The following is a 14,463-nucleotide window of genomic DNA, read 5'->3' on the forward strand; positions in this document are numbered from 1 at the left end:
AGAGGGCCTAATGCCTGTTTGAGGACCACTTTGTAAAAATTGGGCTGCCCTGAAGGAACAGCTGCAGGCCGCCACCAAATAGGTATGTTTTTAAAAAGTACTTACTTAAATATGGAGTAGTGCTGAAGACTATTCTCGGCCCCACCCCCCCTTCTCCCACTTGCCCTCCTCCCTCCTGATCGCTTGCAGCCCCCCACCCCCCAGGACTTACATAAGGGCCACTGACTGCAACACAGCGGCTCAAAATTGAAATAATCTCCACCAGCATGGTGCGCGGGGACTCCCAGCAGGCGTCTACAGCTGGCCAGCCTCATGTAAATGAGGCCTGAGGCCCAATATCGGTGGGCTTTGGGCCTAACCATTCTGCCACAAGGATTGTTCCCTGCACCCAGTTCGCACCAACCAATTTCTAGGCCAGTATGTTAACAATTGAGTTGGTCAACGTGGAATATTTTTCTGATGTAATGTGTAAACATGGGAGTGCAGCACACATGGGGCCCAGTACAGTATAAGGCACCTGAAACAAATTACTGGCCTATCTAAGCAGGCAGTAAGATCAGAGAAACCACTTCTTGACAGGCCAATTGATGGACTAGTGCCACTTTGTTTATGAACAGGGCTGCAGCCTTCAGTGTCAGTACTGTACTATCAGTGCAGCATTGCATTCTCTTTGTTTTGAGTAAAACACAAGTACCAGCACTAGCAACCTCCATGGCCTAATCATCTAGAAAGAGGTGTTCCTTCTCTCTATCCCCTCCCCCATCAAAGCAAACATGTGCAGACCACTTAGCTGTTCAGAACCTCCCACGGGATGTCTTATGAAAACATTACTGACCATGATTTAGGTTTAGTACCTGAGGAATATCATGGAAGGATTTCAGCGGTCTTGGCCCTTACTCCTACGGTTTACTCTCCATGCCAGCACTTCAGCTCAGTCAATAATATGTCATTTGTGTATGCCCTGTATCTTTGCTTTAATAAATATTGGTCAAAGTGTGCAGTAAGCAGTTTTTAGATTAGATTAGATGATTGCAGTTTAAAGTTCTTAGAATTTGAGAATTTTATTCTGGAAAGTATTTTGAGGTTTCCAAGTTATGTGTGCCAAGCAGGGTATTGCTGTGTACTCTATGTACACTTTAACTAATGTGCCAACTTCAAATATCAAATCTAAATATCGAAAAATCATTTCTAATTCTAAGTTTGTCAGTTAATAGAAAATTAATTTGGTATAACTACATTAGCTTATGGCATTACTGAAGCATTTGTAGATCAAAGCATTTCGCAAAGCAGGCACAAAGTATAGCAGAGTGTTAAATAAGCACTAGTATAGTCAGAATCCTGAAACATGTGTCTTGGAATTTATTAATACAATAGATTAGAAGTTTGTTACAATATCTATGAAAAGCAATCATTATATGCTGTCAAAAATATTAGAAGAAAAAAATACTATTTGTTAATAACATACACTTGGAATTTCCACGAGCATTCTCCCAATCTACTACCGTAACTTTGGCAGAAGATCGGTCAATCCCCCAGAGACACGACATAAACAGCTAGAACAGTTTTCACCAAAGTTATCGCGGCAGATGGAGAAAATACCACGGAAACCATTCCGCATAATTTTAAGGAACAGGAATAGGCCATTAGGATTAAACAGGTCCATTTCTTTTTTTTTCGTCCATTTCTTTCTCATATGGTATTGTGCCAACCGTCTCTATTTCTTGTGAGCAGTCAACGCTTTGAGGGCAATGTCATCATTTGCAGGTGGAAATCAGTGGTTCTCCCAGCTGCTGTTTCAGGGAATTGAATACTACTACGGGTTTTTAAAACTGGTCAACATTTGCTAGTTTTCTAAGTGTCCTAGGCCCAACCATCTTCAGCTGCTTCATCAATGACTTTCCCTCCATCATAAGGTCAGAAATGGGGATGTTCGCTGATGATTGCACAGTGTTCAGTTCCATTTGCAATCCCTCAAATAATGAAGCAGTCCGAGCCCGCATGCAGCAAGACCTGGACGACATCCAGGTTTGGGCTCATAAGTGGCAAGTAACATTCGTGCCAGATAAGTGCCAGGCAATGACCATCTCGAACAAGAGAGAGTCTAACCATTTCCCCATGACATTCAACGGCATCCTCCAAGTCACACACCATCCCGACTTGGAAATATGTCGCCGTTCCTTCATCGTCGCTGGATCAAAATCCTGGAACTCCCTCCCTAACAGCAGTGTGGGAGAACGGTCACCACGTGGACTGCAGCGATTCAAGAAGGCGGCTCACCACCACCTTCTCGAGGGCAATTAGGGATGGGCAATAAATGCTGGCCTCGCCACCGACGCCCACATCCCGTGAACGAATAAAAAAAAAAGTCGACATACAAGCTTTTATGACTTGTAACTGTTTGTCTGTTTTAAGTTTTAATAGGCATGGGGAAGGAACAATTCAAATTTGAATGTTCAAAATGAGAATTATAACATTGTGGAAATATGCCTCGACATGGCTTTCAATATATTCAATCACTTCACTCTTCAGCTTTCCAACATTGTTCACCTGCTTTGTACTATCCTTTAATGACTCCATTCCTACATGTCCCAATATAGATAGCACCATCTTCTGTGATGATTGTGCACACGGGAGGAGATGTCACCTCTGGCATACCCCAAAGCTCCATCTTTGGGTTCTCCCCCCCCCCCCCCCCCCCCCCCCCTCATTCCTCATCTACATGCTTTCTCTGTGATAGTATGCATTCAATTTCCATGTATATGCTGATAACAAACATGGACGCCTTAACTGCTGCTGTGCTGTCCATCTACCTGTCAAACAGCAAGTCGTGGATGAGTCAGAAGTTTGTCCAATTCAATGCTGGCAATGACGAAGCCATTCTGTTCAGCTCCCACCAGAGGCTTGGCACACTCAGCTGGTGTTATGAAAAATTGATCTGGGCTCCTAATATCTATCGATTTGATTCCACCAGGTATGCATACCAGATGAAAGTGGGCTCTGGTTGAATACCGATGGTCCCACAATCAAATTTTGCTTTGGCGTTCAAAGTCCTGGAGGCGCTAGCAACCTTCCACCTGTTAAATGTAAATCACTGCCTACAGTAAAGGGGTATAGGAAAGAAAATAAACTATTATAGACACTAACTGCCTAAAATATGTTGAATCTTACAACACCAGGTTATAGTCCAACTGTTTTATTTGAAAATCACAAGCTTTTGGAGGCTTTCTCCTTCGTCAGGTGAGTGTGGGATTCCATGGAAGGTTACCGCATTTATAGTCAGAGAACAATACCTGGTGATTACAGATAATCTTTCCAACTGTCCGTTGTCAAGGCAATCAAAGTGTTCAGACAGAGAGATGTTACCTACAGGACCACCAAATATACAAACGGCCAGAACAAAAGACAGACAGAGAGAGAGAGAAACATCCGAAAGGAAGAGAAAGAAGGAGAATGACCCGTTGTATTAAAAACAGATAACTTTTTTTCGCTGGTGGGGTTACATGTAGGGTGACATGAACCCAAGATTCCAGTTGAGGCCGTCCTTATGGGTGCGGAACTTGGCTATCAATTTCTGCTCGACGATTTTACGTTGTCGTGTGTCTCGAAGACCGCCTTGGAGAACGCTTACCCGAAGATCGGTGGCTGAATGTCCTTGACTGCTGAAGTGTTCCCCGACTGGGAGGGAACCCTCCTGTCTGGCGATTGTTGCGCGGTGTCCGTTCATCCGTTGTCGCAGTGTCTGAGGTAGACAACGTTGGCGTATGAACCATGTACCTGGTGGGTGGTGTCCTCTCGTGTGATGGTGGTATCTGTGTCGATGATCTGGCATGTCTTGCAGAGGTTGCCGTGGCAGGGTTGTGTGGTGTCGTGGACGCTGTTCTCCTGAAAGCTGGGTAATTTGCTGTGAACGATAGTCTGTTTGAGGTTGGGTGGCTGTTTGAAGGCGAGTAGTGGAGGTGTGGGGATGGCCTTAGCGAGGTGTTCGTCGTCATCGATGACATGTTGAAGGCTGCGGAGAACATGGCGTAGTTTCTCCGCTCCGGGGAACGTTGTCTACCTCATACGTTGCAGGAAAGGATGCCCTGGAGCATGGTACATTGGCGAGACCATGCAGACACTGCGACAACGGATGAACGGACACTGCGCAACAATCGCCAGACAGGAGGGTTCCCTCCCAGTCGGGGAACACTTCAGCAGTCAAGGACATTCAGCCACCGATCTTCGGGTAAGCGTTCTCCAAGGCGGCCTGCGAGACACACGACAACGCAAAATCGTCGAGCAGAAATTGGTAGCCAAGTTCCGCACCCATGAGGACGGCCTCAACCGGGATCTTGGGTTCATGTCACGCTACGCGTAACCCCACCAGCGAAAAAAAGTTATCTGTTTTTAATACAACGGGTCATTCTCTGTCTTTCTCTTCCTTTCGGATGTTTCTCTCTCTCTCTCTGTCTTTTGTTCTGGCTGTTTGTATATTCGGTGGTCCTGTAGCTAACATCTCTCTGTCTGAACACTTTGATTGCCTTGACAACGGGCAGTTGGAAAGATTATCTGTAATCACCAGGTATTGTTCTCTGACTATAAATGCGGTAACCTTCCATGGAATCCCACACTCACCTGACGAAGGAGAAAGCCTCCGAAAGCTTGTGATTTTCAAATAAAACAGTTGGACTATAATCTGGTGTTGTAAGATTCCTTACATTTGTGAACCCCAGTCCATCACCGGCATCTCCACATCATGGCTAAAATATATTGGTAGATTATTATGTGAATGGCAGAATAAATGCCTTACGCCAATAGCTTTAATGTAGTTTCCTTGGGTTAATACTCTGATTGCCTTTGGTGACATTGAATTTTTTTTCTGTTTGATTTACTCGGCTATCTCAGACATAACATTAACTTTTTTGTTTTGTATTTGACCAAATGTATTTTTTAGTTTTAGCTGCCCAACATTTTGAGGCAAAATAGTCAACATTAATGCTTGCTCTCTTGTCCCAAGGTGACAGTTGTACTTCAATTGGCAAAGTACCATAACAACTTTGTTTTATCTCTATGTATAAATTGCAGTCCGATTTAGTGATGTCATATTTTTATGTTTACATGGATATATGTGGCAATAGTACGTGTTCATTGAATGTACTTTATTGAATCTTTGCCCAGCTGATCAAATATTCTGAGAATATTTATTTAGGAGGCAGGCACTAGAAGAAAAACTAAACTTTAGAAAAAAGGGAGAAATAAATTGCCTACAGTGGATCTGTCCCCTCACCAACACCCCCCAACTGCAATTTATTCCTTTGCTGAAGGTGCTAACTTTTGCAGGGATCAAGTTCCGTGGCTGCTGGCAGGCATCTGGTAACTTGTCCAAGTGTTCATTCCTTACACATGAGCCTAGAGTGTAGGTGTCTGTGGGCTATTCTACGATGGGTATTACAGAAAGGCCTGACGTCCACACACATACACTTTCAAGCAGGGGTCAATAGATAGCACTCGGGCGAGAACCCCAGGAGGCAGAAATTAGCCTGGATCTGTTTTCCACATCGACTCCATTTCGAGTGAAGACTTCAATTTCGGGCCACCTGCTTCGCCAGCAACAGCCCTCAGGTCCTAAGAGCTACCGGGGTAGGGGTGGGGCGATGGCGATTCCGGCTCCACAGGAACGTTTTTTTTTTAAATACATTTTTTTCCCCAAAACTACCTTTTAGTTGGCAGCCGCCAAGGCCACTGAAGATTACTGAATGGGACAGGCCCCGATGCATGCCCCGCTCATCGGAGACAAATTTCTATAAGGGGTCCTCAACAGGCATTAAGCCCCTCATTTACATATTCTGGAGACAAGAGGGTTATGGGGAAAGAGCAGGGGAGTGGGACTAATTGCATTGCTCTTTTAAAGAGCCAGCACAGCCATGATGGATCAATTCTGTGCTGTATAATTCTATGACGTACGCCTATTTTAGGCATCCGCCCGGAACGCCTAAAAAACAGGCCCACGAATTTAGCAGAGCACCAACGCTTGTACAGATTGATAGTTTTTGAGCCCGTTTTGCACCTGAAAAATGGGGGCAATGTGTACCAATTTTTATCCCTGATGTCATCCCTCCCACCCAGCTATCCTGGCCTGAGGATACTGAGGTCAATTATGGTGCCCTAATTATTGCCCCAGTTAGGATCAGCTAACTGCGCACAGACCAGGAATCAAACCCCAGACTTTCTGGTCTGTAAGATGTAGTGCCTCACCACATGCTTGGGAAAAAATATATATTTGTACTTTTAAAACATTAATTCTGTCCCCCTGAATACTCTTTTTGTACTCTTGTATAAATTGTGACAATTGCAAATGGACATGTAGCGTTCTTGCTGTATTTTTTAGTGACGTATCCAGAGTTCTTTACTCAGACGGTCGGGCAGAACTGCTTGCAGCGTGAGCATCAGCACTTGAATACAAATTGCATTATGCATTGAATAACCACAAAATAGAATGAGTATTCTAGTCACAGTGTAGTGCTCCATGCATTACACCACAGCTCCATAAGTGAGATTGTTTGATTTGACAAGTGACCAAACAAAATGGTGTTGTCTGAAAATCCGTGGAAGCAAAAGAATGGAACTGCTGCAAAGTAGAGACCAAGCCAGGCAATGTTTTCTTTTCTTCCATATGTGTATTGGCTATAAGGCTCTCGTCTAGACACCATAAAAAGTAACAGGGTTCCTCACCCAGCTACCACCTGATAAGTGTGCAAGTATGGGTGAGGATAGGAACACGCTTTGCTGTGATGAGCTTCAAGTTAAAAAGCTTACTTGCACTCATTGCCTCGGTTCTCACACGAAGACTGGCTATTTAGTCCCAAAAGGACAACCATGCTTGTGGAACCATATGCTGACATAAACTGGCATCTTCAGGAAAAGAGGGAATAAAGTTGGATGGGAAAAAGCTCCTTTGATAAGTCATCAAATAACCTCTGTTCTCCTCTTCTATTCTAGATGTCTTCCTACATTGGAACAACAGTGAGAGACCATAGCTGTAGAAAAATGTCATGGGACAATGCATTGGGCCAGGAATAGTTACATAGAATGTACAGCATTGGGCCAGGAATAGTTACATAGAATGTCCCTGCTTGATTTTCCTCTATGTGCTCCACCCAGGTGACTATTTAATGCCACAGTACAAAAGAGCAAAACCTGCTAGTGTATCTCTCAAATCTTCACATACTGGCCTAGATTTCCCACTGAAATTATATTGGCTCCCTGGCATGCTGGTGCAGGAAATTCTTCAGAAGCTGCTCCAACGGCTTCTTACTTGTCCCCGCCACTTTTGGGATTTTCTGACAGAAGTGACTTCAGGCATAAAATACATCCATTTTAATATGGGCAGTCTTATTCTAATTACATGCAAATGTTTCCCGTCAGGTTGTTTCCCATGGCTGGAAAATCTAAAACTAGGGGGCATAGTCTCAGGATAAGGGGTCGGCCATTTAAGACTTAGATGAGGAGGAATTCCTTCACTCAGAGGGTTGTGAGTGTTTATGCTCCACACGAGCCTCCTCCCACCCTTCTTCATCTGACCCCATCAACATATCCTTGTATTCCTGTCTCCCTCATATGTTTATCTAGTTTCCCCTTAAATGCATCTCTGCTAGTCGCCTCAACTAGAAGATGGCATGCCAGTTCAAAAGGCTACAGCTCTTGGTAGAGGTGTCTTTGAAGTTTTACTTCTAAGGGTGCACAAGTCCCTCCAACTAAAAATACTGAAAGTCCAAAGCACTATAGCTGAGATTTTACACTTTGTAGAATCCCAGTGAATCTTGGGTGAGGCAGAAATTCTGCCCACTCCAGTGGTTCGCCCCTGACCCCAGCTGACTTTTCAGGGTTAGGCCAGTTTGCACATTTTAGACGGCAGAGAATGGCTCTGGCAGTCTTCAAGCACCTGATACAGTTTAGAACGGCACATGGCCTCCAAACTGATCTCACAGAAGTTTTATTTTTAAAAATTTAAATACCGATTTCCCCCCCCCCCCCCCCCACAGACTCCGGCCCTCGCAATTCTGGATGCCAGGAACATTGCTAGGATAATTAACATAAGAAATAGGAGCAGGAGTAGGCTATACGGCCCCTTGGGCCTGCTCCGCCATTCAGTAAGATCATGGCTGATCTTCGACCTCAACTCCACTTTCCCGCCCGATCCCCGTATCCCTTGATTCCACTAGAGTCCAAAAATCTATCTATCTCAGCCTTGAATATACTCAATGATTCAGCATCCACACCCCTCCGGGTAGAGAAGTCCAAAGATTCACAACCCTCTGAGTGAAGGAATTCCTCCTCATCTAAGTCTTAAATGGCCGACCCCTTATCCTGAGACTATGCCCCCTAGTTTTAGATTTTCCAGCCATGGGAAACAACCTGACGGGAAACATTTGCATGTAATTAGAATAAGACTGCCCATATTAAAATGGATGTATTTTATGCCTGAAGTCACTTCTGTCAGAAAATCCCAAAAGTGGCGGGGACAAGTAAGAAGCCGTTGGAGCAGCTTCTGAAGAATTTCCTGCACCAGCATGCCAGGGAGCCAATATAATTTCAGTGGGAAATCTAGGCCAGTATGTGAAGATTTGAGAGATACACTAGCAGGTTTTGCTCTTTTGTACTGTGGCATTAAATAGTCACCTGGGTGGAGCACATAGAGGAAAATCAAGCAGGGAAATTTCCCATCCATTAATTTTAGCACTCAAGTGCAAAAGACAAATCTATGCTCCATGATGTGTGACTTAAATCTATAAAGATTCAAGCACCTGAGATTGCCCAGATTTAGATTTTCAGGTATAAGAAGCATTTCCACAACTGATCCCTGCAGGGATAATGTTGATCTCTTGTCCTAGAACTCTCCTCTTCTTAGAGGACACCTTGTGTGAATCCTCTGCCTTGCCATGGGTCTCTCATAGCTCTTTGACTCAGAACATTACAGATCATGAGAGTTGTTTTTTTGTAAATTTGGAAATATTATGGTAGATACATGTTGCATGAATACGTGGGAAAACTTTGTGGGCCATATTTCAGCAGAGCAAACTTCACTTCTTAAGGAAGTTCTGTTAAGTTTCCAGACTTGCATGGTTTTCCCAATTTATTACTTCAACTTTGTGCGTATGTTTCAGTAATATGTAAAAAAAAAATTACAGCATTTCCTGGAATATAAAACCACAGTCATAAACTACTGCCAATTAGGAGTAATGCTTTAAACTAAATTGGCATTGATCTCATGGAGCTCTGACTGAGTGCAGAAGCATCAAAAAAGTTTATATGTATTACTGCTAACTTGTTGCATTGCAATTGAAAACTGACAGTCCACTTGCTGCTTTTAAAAATATGTACAGACAATGTTTTAAAAAGCTGTCATTTGGCAGGAAAATAAAATTAAACCATGGTATTACATTAAAACTGCTTCAGTTGCTTTTCCATAAATGCTGTGGAGGGAAAATACTTCTTTGAGACACCAGACAAAACCTGCAAACTGACAACACGTGAAAAATAGCAACAGTTCATCTCTTTATACATGTGAAAACTGTGTGTCTCAGAAAAGGGACTGGCATATCAGAGCACAGTGATCCAAATATTCTAAAATTTGCAGATTAGCCATGAATGGTCCTTCAGTCTTTCCTTTCTCCTAAAATCTACGGGCTTTCAAAATACAAACTTATCATTGTCTAATCACGGTTTCTTGATTTACCTTGTCTTTTCTGCTGCTCTTTTCTACCTTGGTAATGTCCCACAGATAGGACTTCACCCTTGACCACGGTTTCTCAAATTTAAAAAAAAAATTGTTTCTCTATTCAATTTGCCATTCATCCCAAACAGAAAAAGCGAATGAAAAACCAGTAATCTTAGTTCTTCAAAGTTCAGTGTTGCTCCATATTGTAAAAAAGATATGGAGGCATTAGCGAAGGTGCAAAAAAGATTTGCAAGGATAATATCAGAACAGAGAGGATATACTTATCAGGAAATTCTTTAGAAAAGAGAAGGCTGAGGGTGATGTGTTGGAGGCCTTTAAGATAACGAAAGGGTTTGATAGGGTAGAGAAAATGTTTCCACTTGTGGGGGGAGTCCAAAACTAGAGGTCATAAATATAAGATAGTCACTAATAAATCCAATAGGGAATTCAGGAGAAACTTCTTTACCCAAAGAGTGGTAAGAATGTGGAACTCATTACCACGAGAAGTAGTTGAGGCAAATAGCATAGATACATTTAAGGGGAAGCTAAATAAGTACATGAGGGAGAAAGGAATAGAAGGAAATGCTGATGAGGTTAGATGAAGAGGGGTGGGAGGAGGCTCGTGTGGAGCATAAACACCGGCATGGACCCAGTTGAGCCGAATGTCCTGTTTCTGTGCTTTAGACTCAGTGGTTCAATGAAGCGTGACATTGTCAAATTCATAGTTATGACACAACTCTTACTGGAGTAGAGATGAAAAGATTATCCCTATTTTTTCAGATATGTGATCATTCTAACTGCATACATGGAAATTCTTAAAGACTTTCAAATTGAAATAGTAAAGACCAATTAGAAAGGAATTGCTCTATTCCAACACCCTGAAAAGGAATTTACTGTTAAGAGGATTGGTTAACGGACAGAAAACAGAGAGTAGGGATAAACGGGTCATTTTCAGGTTGGCAGGCTGTAACTAGTGGGGTGCCGCAAGGATCAGTGCTTGGGCCTCAGCTATTTACGATCTGTATTAGTGACTTAGATGAAGGGACCGAGTATAATGTATCCAAGTTTGCTGATGATACAAAGCTAAGTGGGAAAGTAAGCTGTGAGGAGGACGCAAAAGAGTCTGCAAAGGACAAGAAGGTGGCAGATGGAGTATAATGTGAGGTTATTCCCTTTGGTAAGAAGAACAGAAAAACAGAATATTTTTTAAATGGTGAGGAACTATTAAATGTTGGTGTTCAGAGGGATTTGACTGTCCTTGAACACGAAACACAGAAAGTTAACATGCAGGTACAGCAAGCAATTAGGAAGGCAAATGGTATACTGATCTTTAATGCAAGGAGGTTAGAGTACAAGAGTAAGGAAGTCTTGCTGCAATTGTACAGGACTTTGGTAAGACCACACCTGGAATACTGTGTACAGTTTTGGTCTCCAACCTAAGGAAGGATATACTTGCCTTAGAGGCGATGCAATGAAGGTTCACTAGATTGATTCCTGGGATGAGAGGGTTGTCCTATGAGGAGAAATTGAGTAGAATTGGCCAATACTTGCTGGAGTTTAGAAGAATGAGAGGTGATCTCATTGAAACATACAAGATTCTGAGGGGGGTTGACAGGGTAGATGGGGTGAGGTTGTTTCCCCTGGCTGGAGAGTCTAGAACTAGGAACCATAGTCGCAGGATAAGGGGTCGGACATTTAATACTGAGATGAGGAGGAATTTCTTCACTGAGGGTTGTGAATCTTTGGAATTCTCGACCCCTGAGGGCTGAGGATGCTCAGTCATTGAGTATATTCAAGGCTGAGATAGATAGATTTTTGGACTCTTAGCGGCATCAGGCTCGAGGGGCTGTATGGACTACTCCTGCTCCTATTTCTTATGTTGTTATGTTCTTAACCAAGCTGGTTTAATTTTGATCCTCCACATTCACTGATGCTGAAATTGTTTACATTTTGCAGGATTTGTACTGCAACGTCACTGAAAAACAACAGTTGCTTCTCACAACCAAGCTAGGTATGTTTTACAAACATAATGTGCTTTCTGTTCTGTTTTTAAAATTAATTCCATTGTGCTTCTACTGTCTCACATTATACTACTACATGCCTTTTTGGTGCAGGTTTTAACTTTCAAAAATGGCTAGCACAAACAGCATAGCACAAGCAAGAAGGACAGTCAAACAGCTTAGAATAGAGGCCAATATTGAAAGGATAAAGGTAAGGAATTTGAACTTTGTAATAGCACGAGGCTTTGTTATCTTGCTGCAAATGGTGAAAATAAGACTGCTGCAGGGTTTTTTATTTTTTTAAAAAGCAGAAGACCAAGCAGTGAATGGGGAAACGTTCAAACAAATGAAACTGCTGGTGCTGAAGTGTTGCATTGCAATTGGTGAGTCAGTCAGGTTTTTGAGGACAGCTGAGAAAAGCCTTGTTTGCATTTTAACTGCAAATTCATACAGTAATTTTGCTGTTTTCACAAAATCATAAAGGAACTGGGCAATTGTTCATTGATTTAATAGTTCCATTATACTAAGCTTACAGGACTTCAGAAAGGAGAGTGGTGTAAGTGAGGAATGCTATGTTATCTTAGCTGCTCACACCACATCAAGAGGATGAACTAGAGTTTTACATTTGTGTGCATGCTCACCGAGCAAGTTACCCTAGCTGCTGTACTGTTTTTTTTTGGGCAAGTTTTACCCTTTTCACCCCTCCTGAAGGTGTTGACACTTCCTGGGATGTGGTTCTACTGGTGTCAACATTGCTCTGTTCCCTCGCCCAAGTGGCCATTCCTCATATTTGAGATTAGACTGTGAGTATCAGTAAGCTGTTCTATTTTGGCAGGCATCTCAGCTAAGCGCAATTCTGGCTGTTTGCTCCTCCCAGACCGAGAGGCACTGAAACCAGCTGCTGCCCCAGATACGATTAGCTAACTCAACACAAACTGGGAATCAAATCTGGTGCATTCTAGTGTTTATGACTTGTTCTGTTTTATTCTGATAGCCATGCAGGAGGCATTGTTAAGTGAATGCATTTGCTTTTTTCCAGCTGCAGCTTTGCTGTTGACAATTGAAAATGGTAATAAAAATCAGCCTGAGGTCACATCTTAAGTGTGCCTCATTTTATACAGTATTAAGGTCATTACAGTGTCCGGGGAATTATGTTAGCTTTGTGGCTGCAGTAATTAACAACTTTCAAGCAGCAATGGCACTGGCCCCAAACATGCAATGTATCAAGGTTATGGTGCTGCATAGGCAATAATTAGAATTATAGGCCTAGAATTTCCTCGTATTTTTCACCGGTAAACATGGCATACAAATGGTGTAGTGCTGATTGTTAGCAAGGAAATTCACATGTAAGTGATTTCTGCTGCTTTTGTGCTGAAAGATCATTAAATGCAAGTTCCGTTGCTCTTTTTGGCCACATCCCACCATCCACCCGTTGAAACCCTGTACCACACATTTCCATAGCTCTACCCCTCCCTAACCAATGGTGCAACTGATGTGAGTTTCCTGCTTTAATGCTACCAATGTACTGGCGTAGATTTACACCCGAATATGAGGCACAGCGGAGTCTCTGTCACCAGATTTCAATGTAGCTGAGGGGTTTGAGCACTGAAGAAGCCCTAAACTTTCTTGTTGAATTTTTGTAGTTTGCTTGTGAGTTTCCTAGTAACATCATCCACAGATATGAGATCAGCTTCCATATGTACACTGACGACACCCAGCTTTACCTCTCTTGACCCTTGCACAGCCTTTAGGATGTCAAATTGCTTGTCCAACATCCAGTCTTGGATGAGCTGCAATGTCCTCCAGCTAAACATTGGGAAGACCGAAGCCATCATCTTCAGCCCGCACCACAAACTACGAGAGACTCCATCCCCCTCCCTGGTCACTGTCTCAGACTGAACCAGCCTGTTCACAGCCGTGCCATCCTATTTGACCGCAAGCTGAGCTTCTGACCCCATATCCTCTCCATGGCAAAGACTGCCTACTTCCACCTCTGTAATATCACCTGCCTCTGCCCCTACCTTAACTCTTCTGCTGCTGAATTCCTTATTTTGTCACCTCCAGACTCAACTATTGTCTGGGTTTTCTGTGGCAAGTGGCTCACCTCCTGATGCTCCAAAACTTCTACAAGATGCAAGTCAGGAGCGTTGTGGAACACTGCATTTGCCTGGATGAGTGCAGCTGCAACAACACTCGAGAAGCTCCAGGACAAAGCAGTCCGCTTGATCGGTACCTCATCCGCTAGCTTAAACATCCACTCCATACACCACTGGTATACTGTGGCTGCAGTGTGTACTATCTACAGGATGCATTACAGCAAAGCTTCTTCAGCAGCAACGCCCAAATTCAGAACCTCCACTACCCAGGGCAAGGGCAGCAGATGCATGGGAACACCATCATCTCCAAATTCCATCCAACTCGTACCATCCAGACTTGGGCATACAAGGCCGTTTCTTCATTGTCACTGAGTCAAAACCCTGGACCTCTCTACCTTACAGTATTGTGAGAGCACCTTCACCACCTGGATTGCAGTGCTTCAAGAAGAAGACCCCATACCTAAGGGTGGGAAATAATTGCTGGCCGTGCCCACATCCCATGAATTAATTTTTAAAAATTGGGAGTTAAAGGGGTGGGCCTAGCTGCGATCTTTGCTCGGAGGTGGAAGAGGATTGCCGATGTGCGTTCTGCTCAGTTGGGTGGGGGGGGTGCTGTGGGTAGGAGTGACTGCGTACTCTGCTTAATGAGGGAGAGGGCGGAATCTATTAA

At 43.3% G+C, this 14,463-nt stretch overlaps 1 protein-coding gene across 4 annotated transcripts in view; it reads left to right on the plus strand.

Annotated features, from left to right (window-relative positions):
- LOC137325356 (guanine nucleotide-binding protein G(I)/G(S)/G(O) subunit gamma-12) overlaps positions 1–14,463 on the plus strand; it is a 122,024-nt gene that overhangs the window by 97,978 nt on the left and 9,583 nt on the right. For all 4 annotated transcript variants that reach the window (XM_067990351.1, XM_067990350.1, XM_067990354.1 and 1 more), the window contains 2 exons: positions 11,654–11,708; positions 11,812–11,908. In XM_067990351.1, coding sequence (XP_067846452.1) covers positions 11,828–11,908 — 81 coding nt within the window. In that variant the 5' untranslated portion in view covers positions 11,654–11,708; positions 11,812–11,827. The remainder of the gene's footprint in view (positions 1–11,653; positions 11,709–11,811; positions 11,909–14,463) is intronic.

Source organism: Heptranchias perlo, chromosome 9, assembly GCF_035084215.1.
Source record: "Heptranchias perlo isolate sHepPer1 chromosome 9, sHepPer1.hap1, whole genome shotgun sequence".
Classification (NCBI taxonomy): domain Eukaryota; kingdom Metazoa; phylum Chordata; class Chondrichthyes; order Hexanchiformes; family Hexanchidae; genus Heptranchias; species Heptranchias perlo.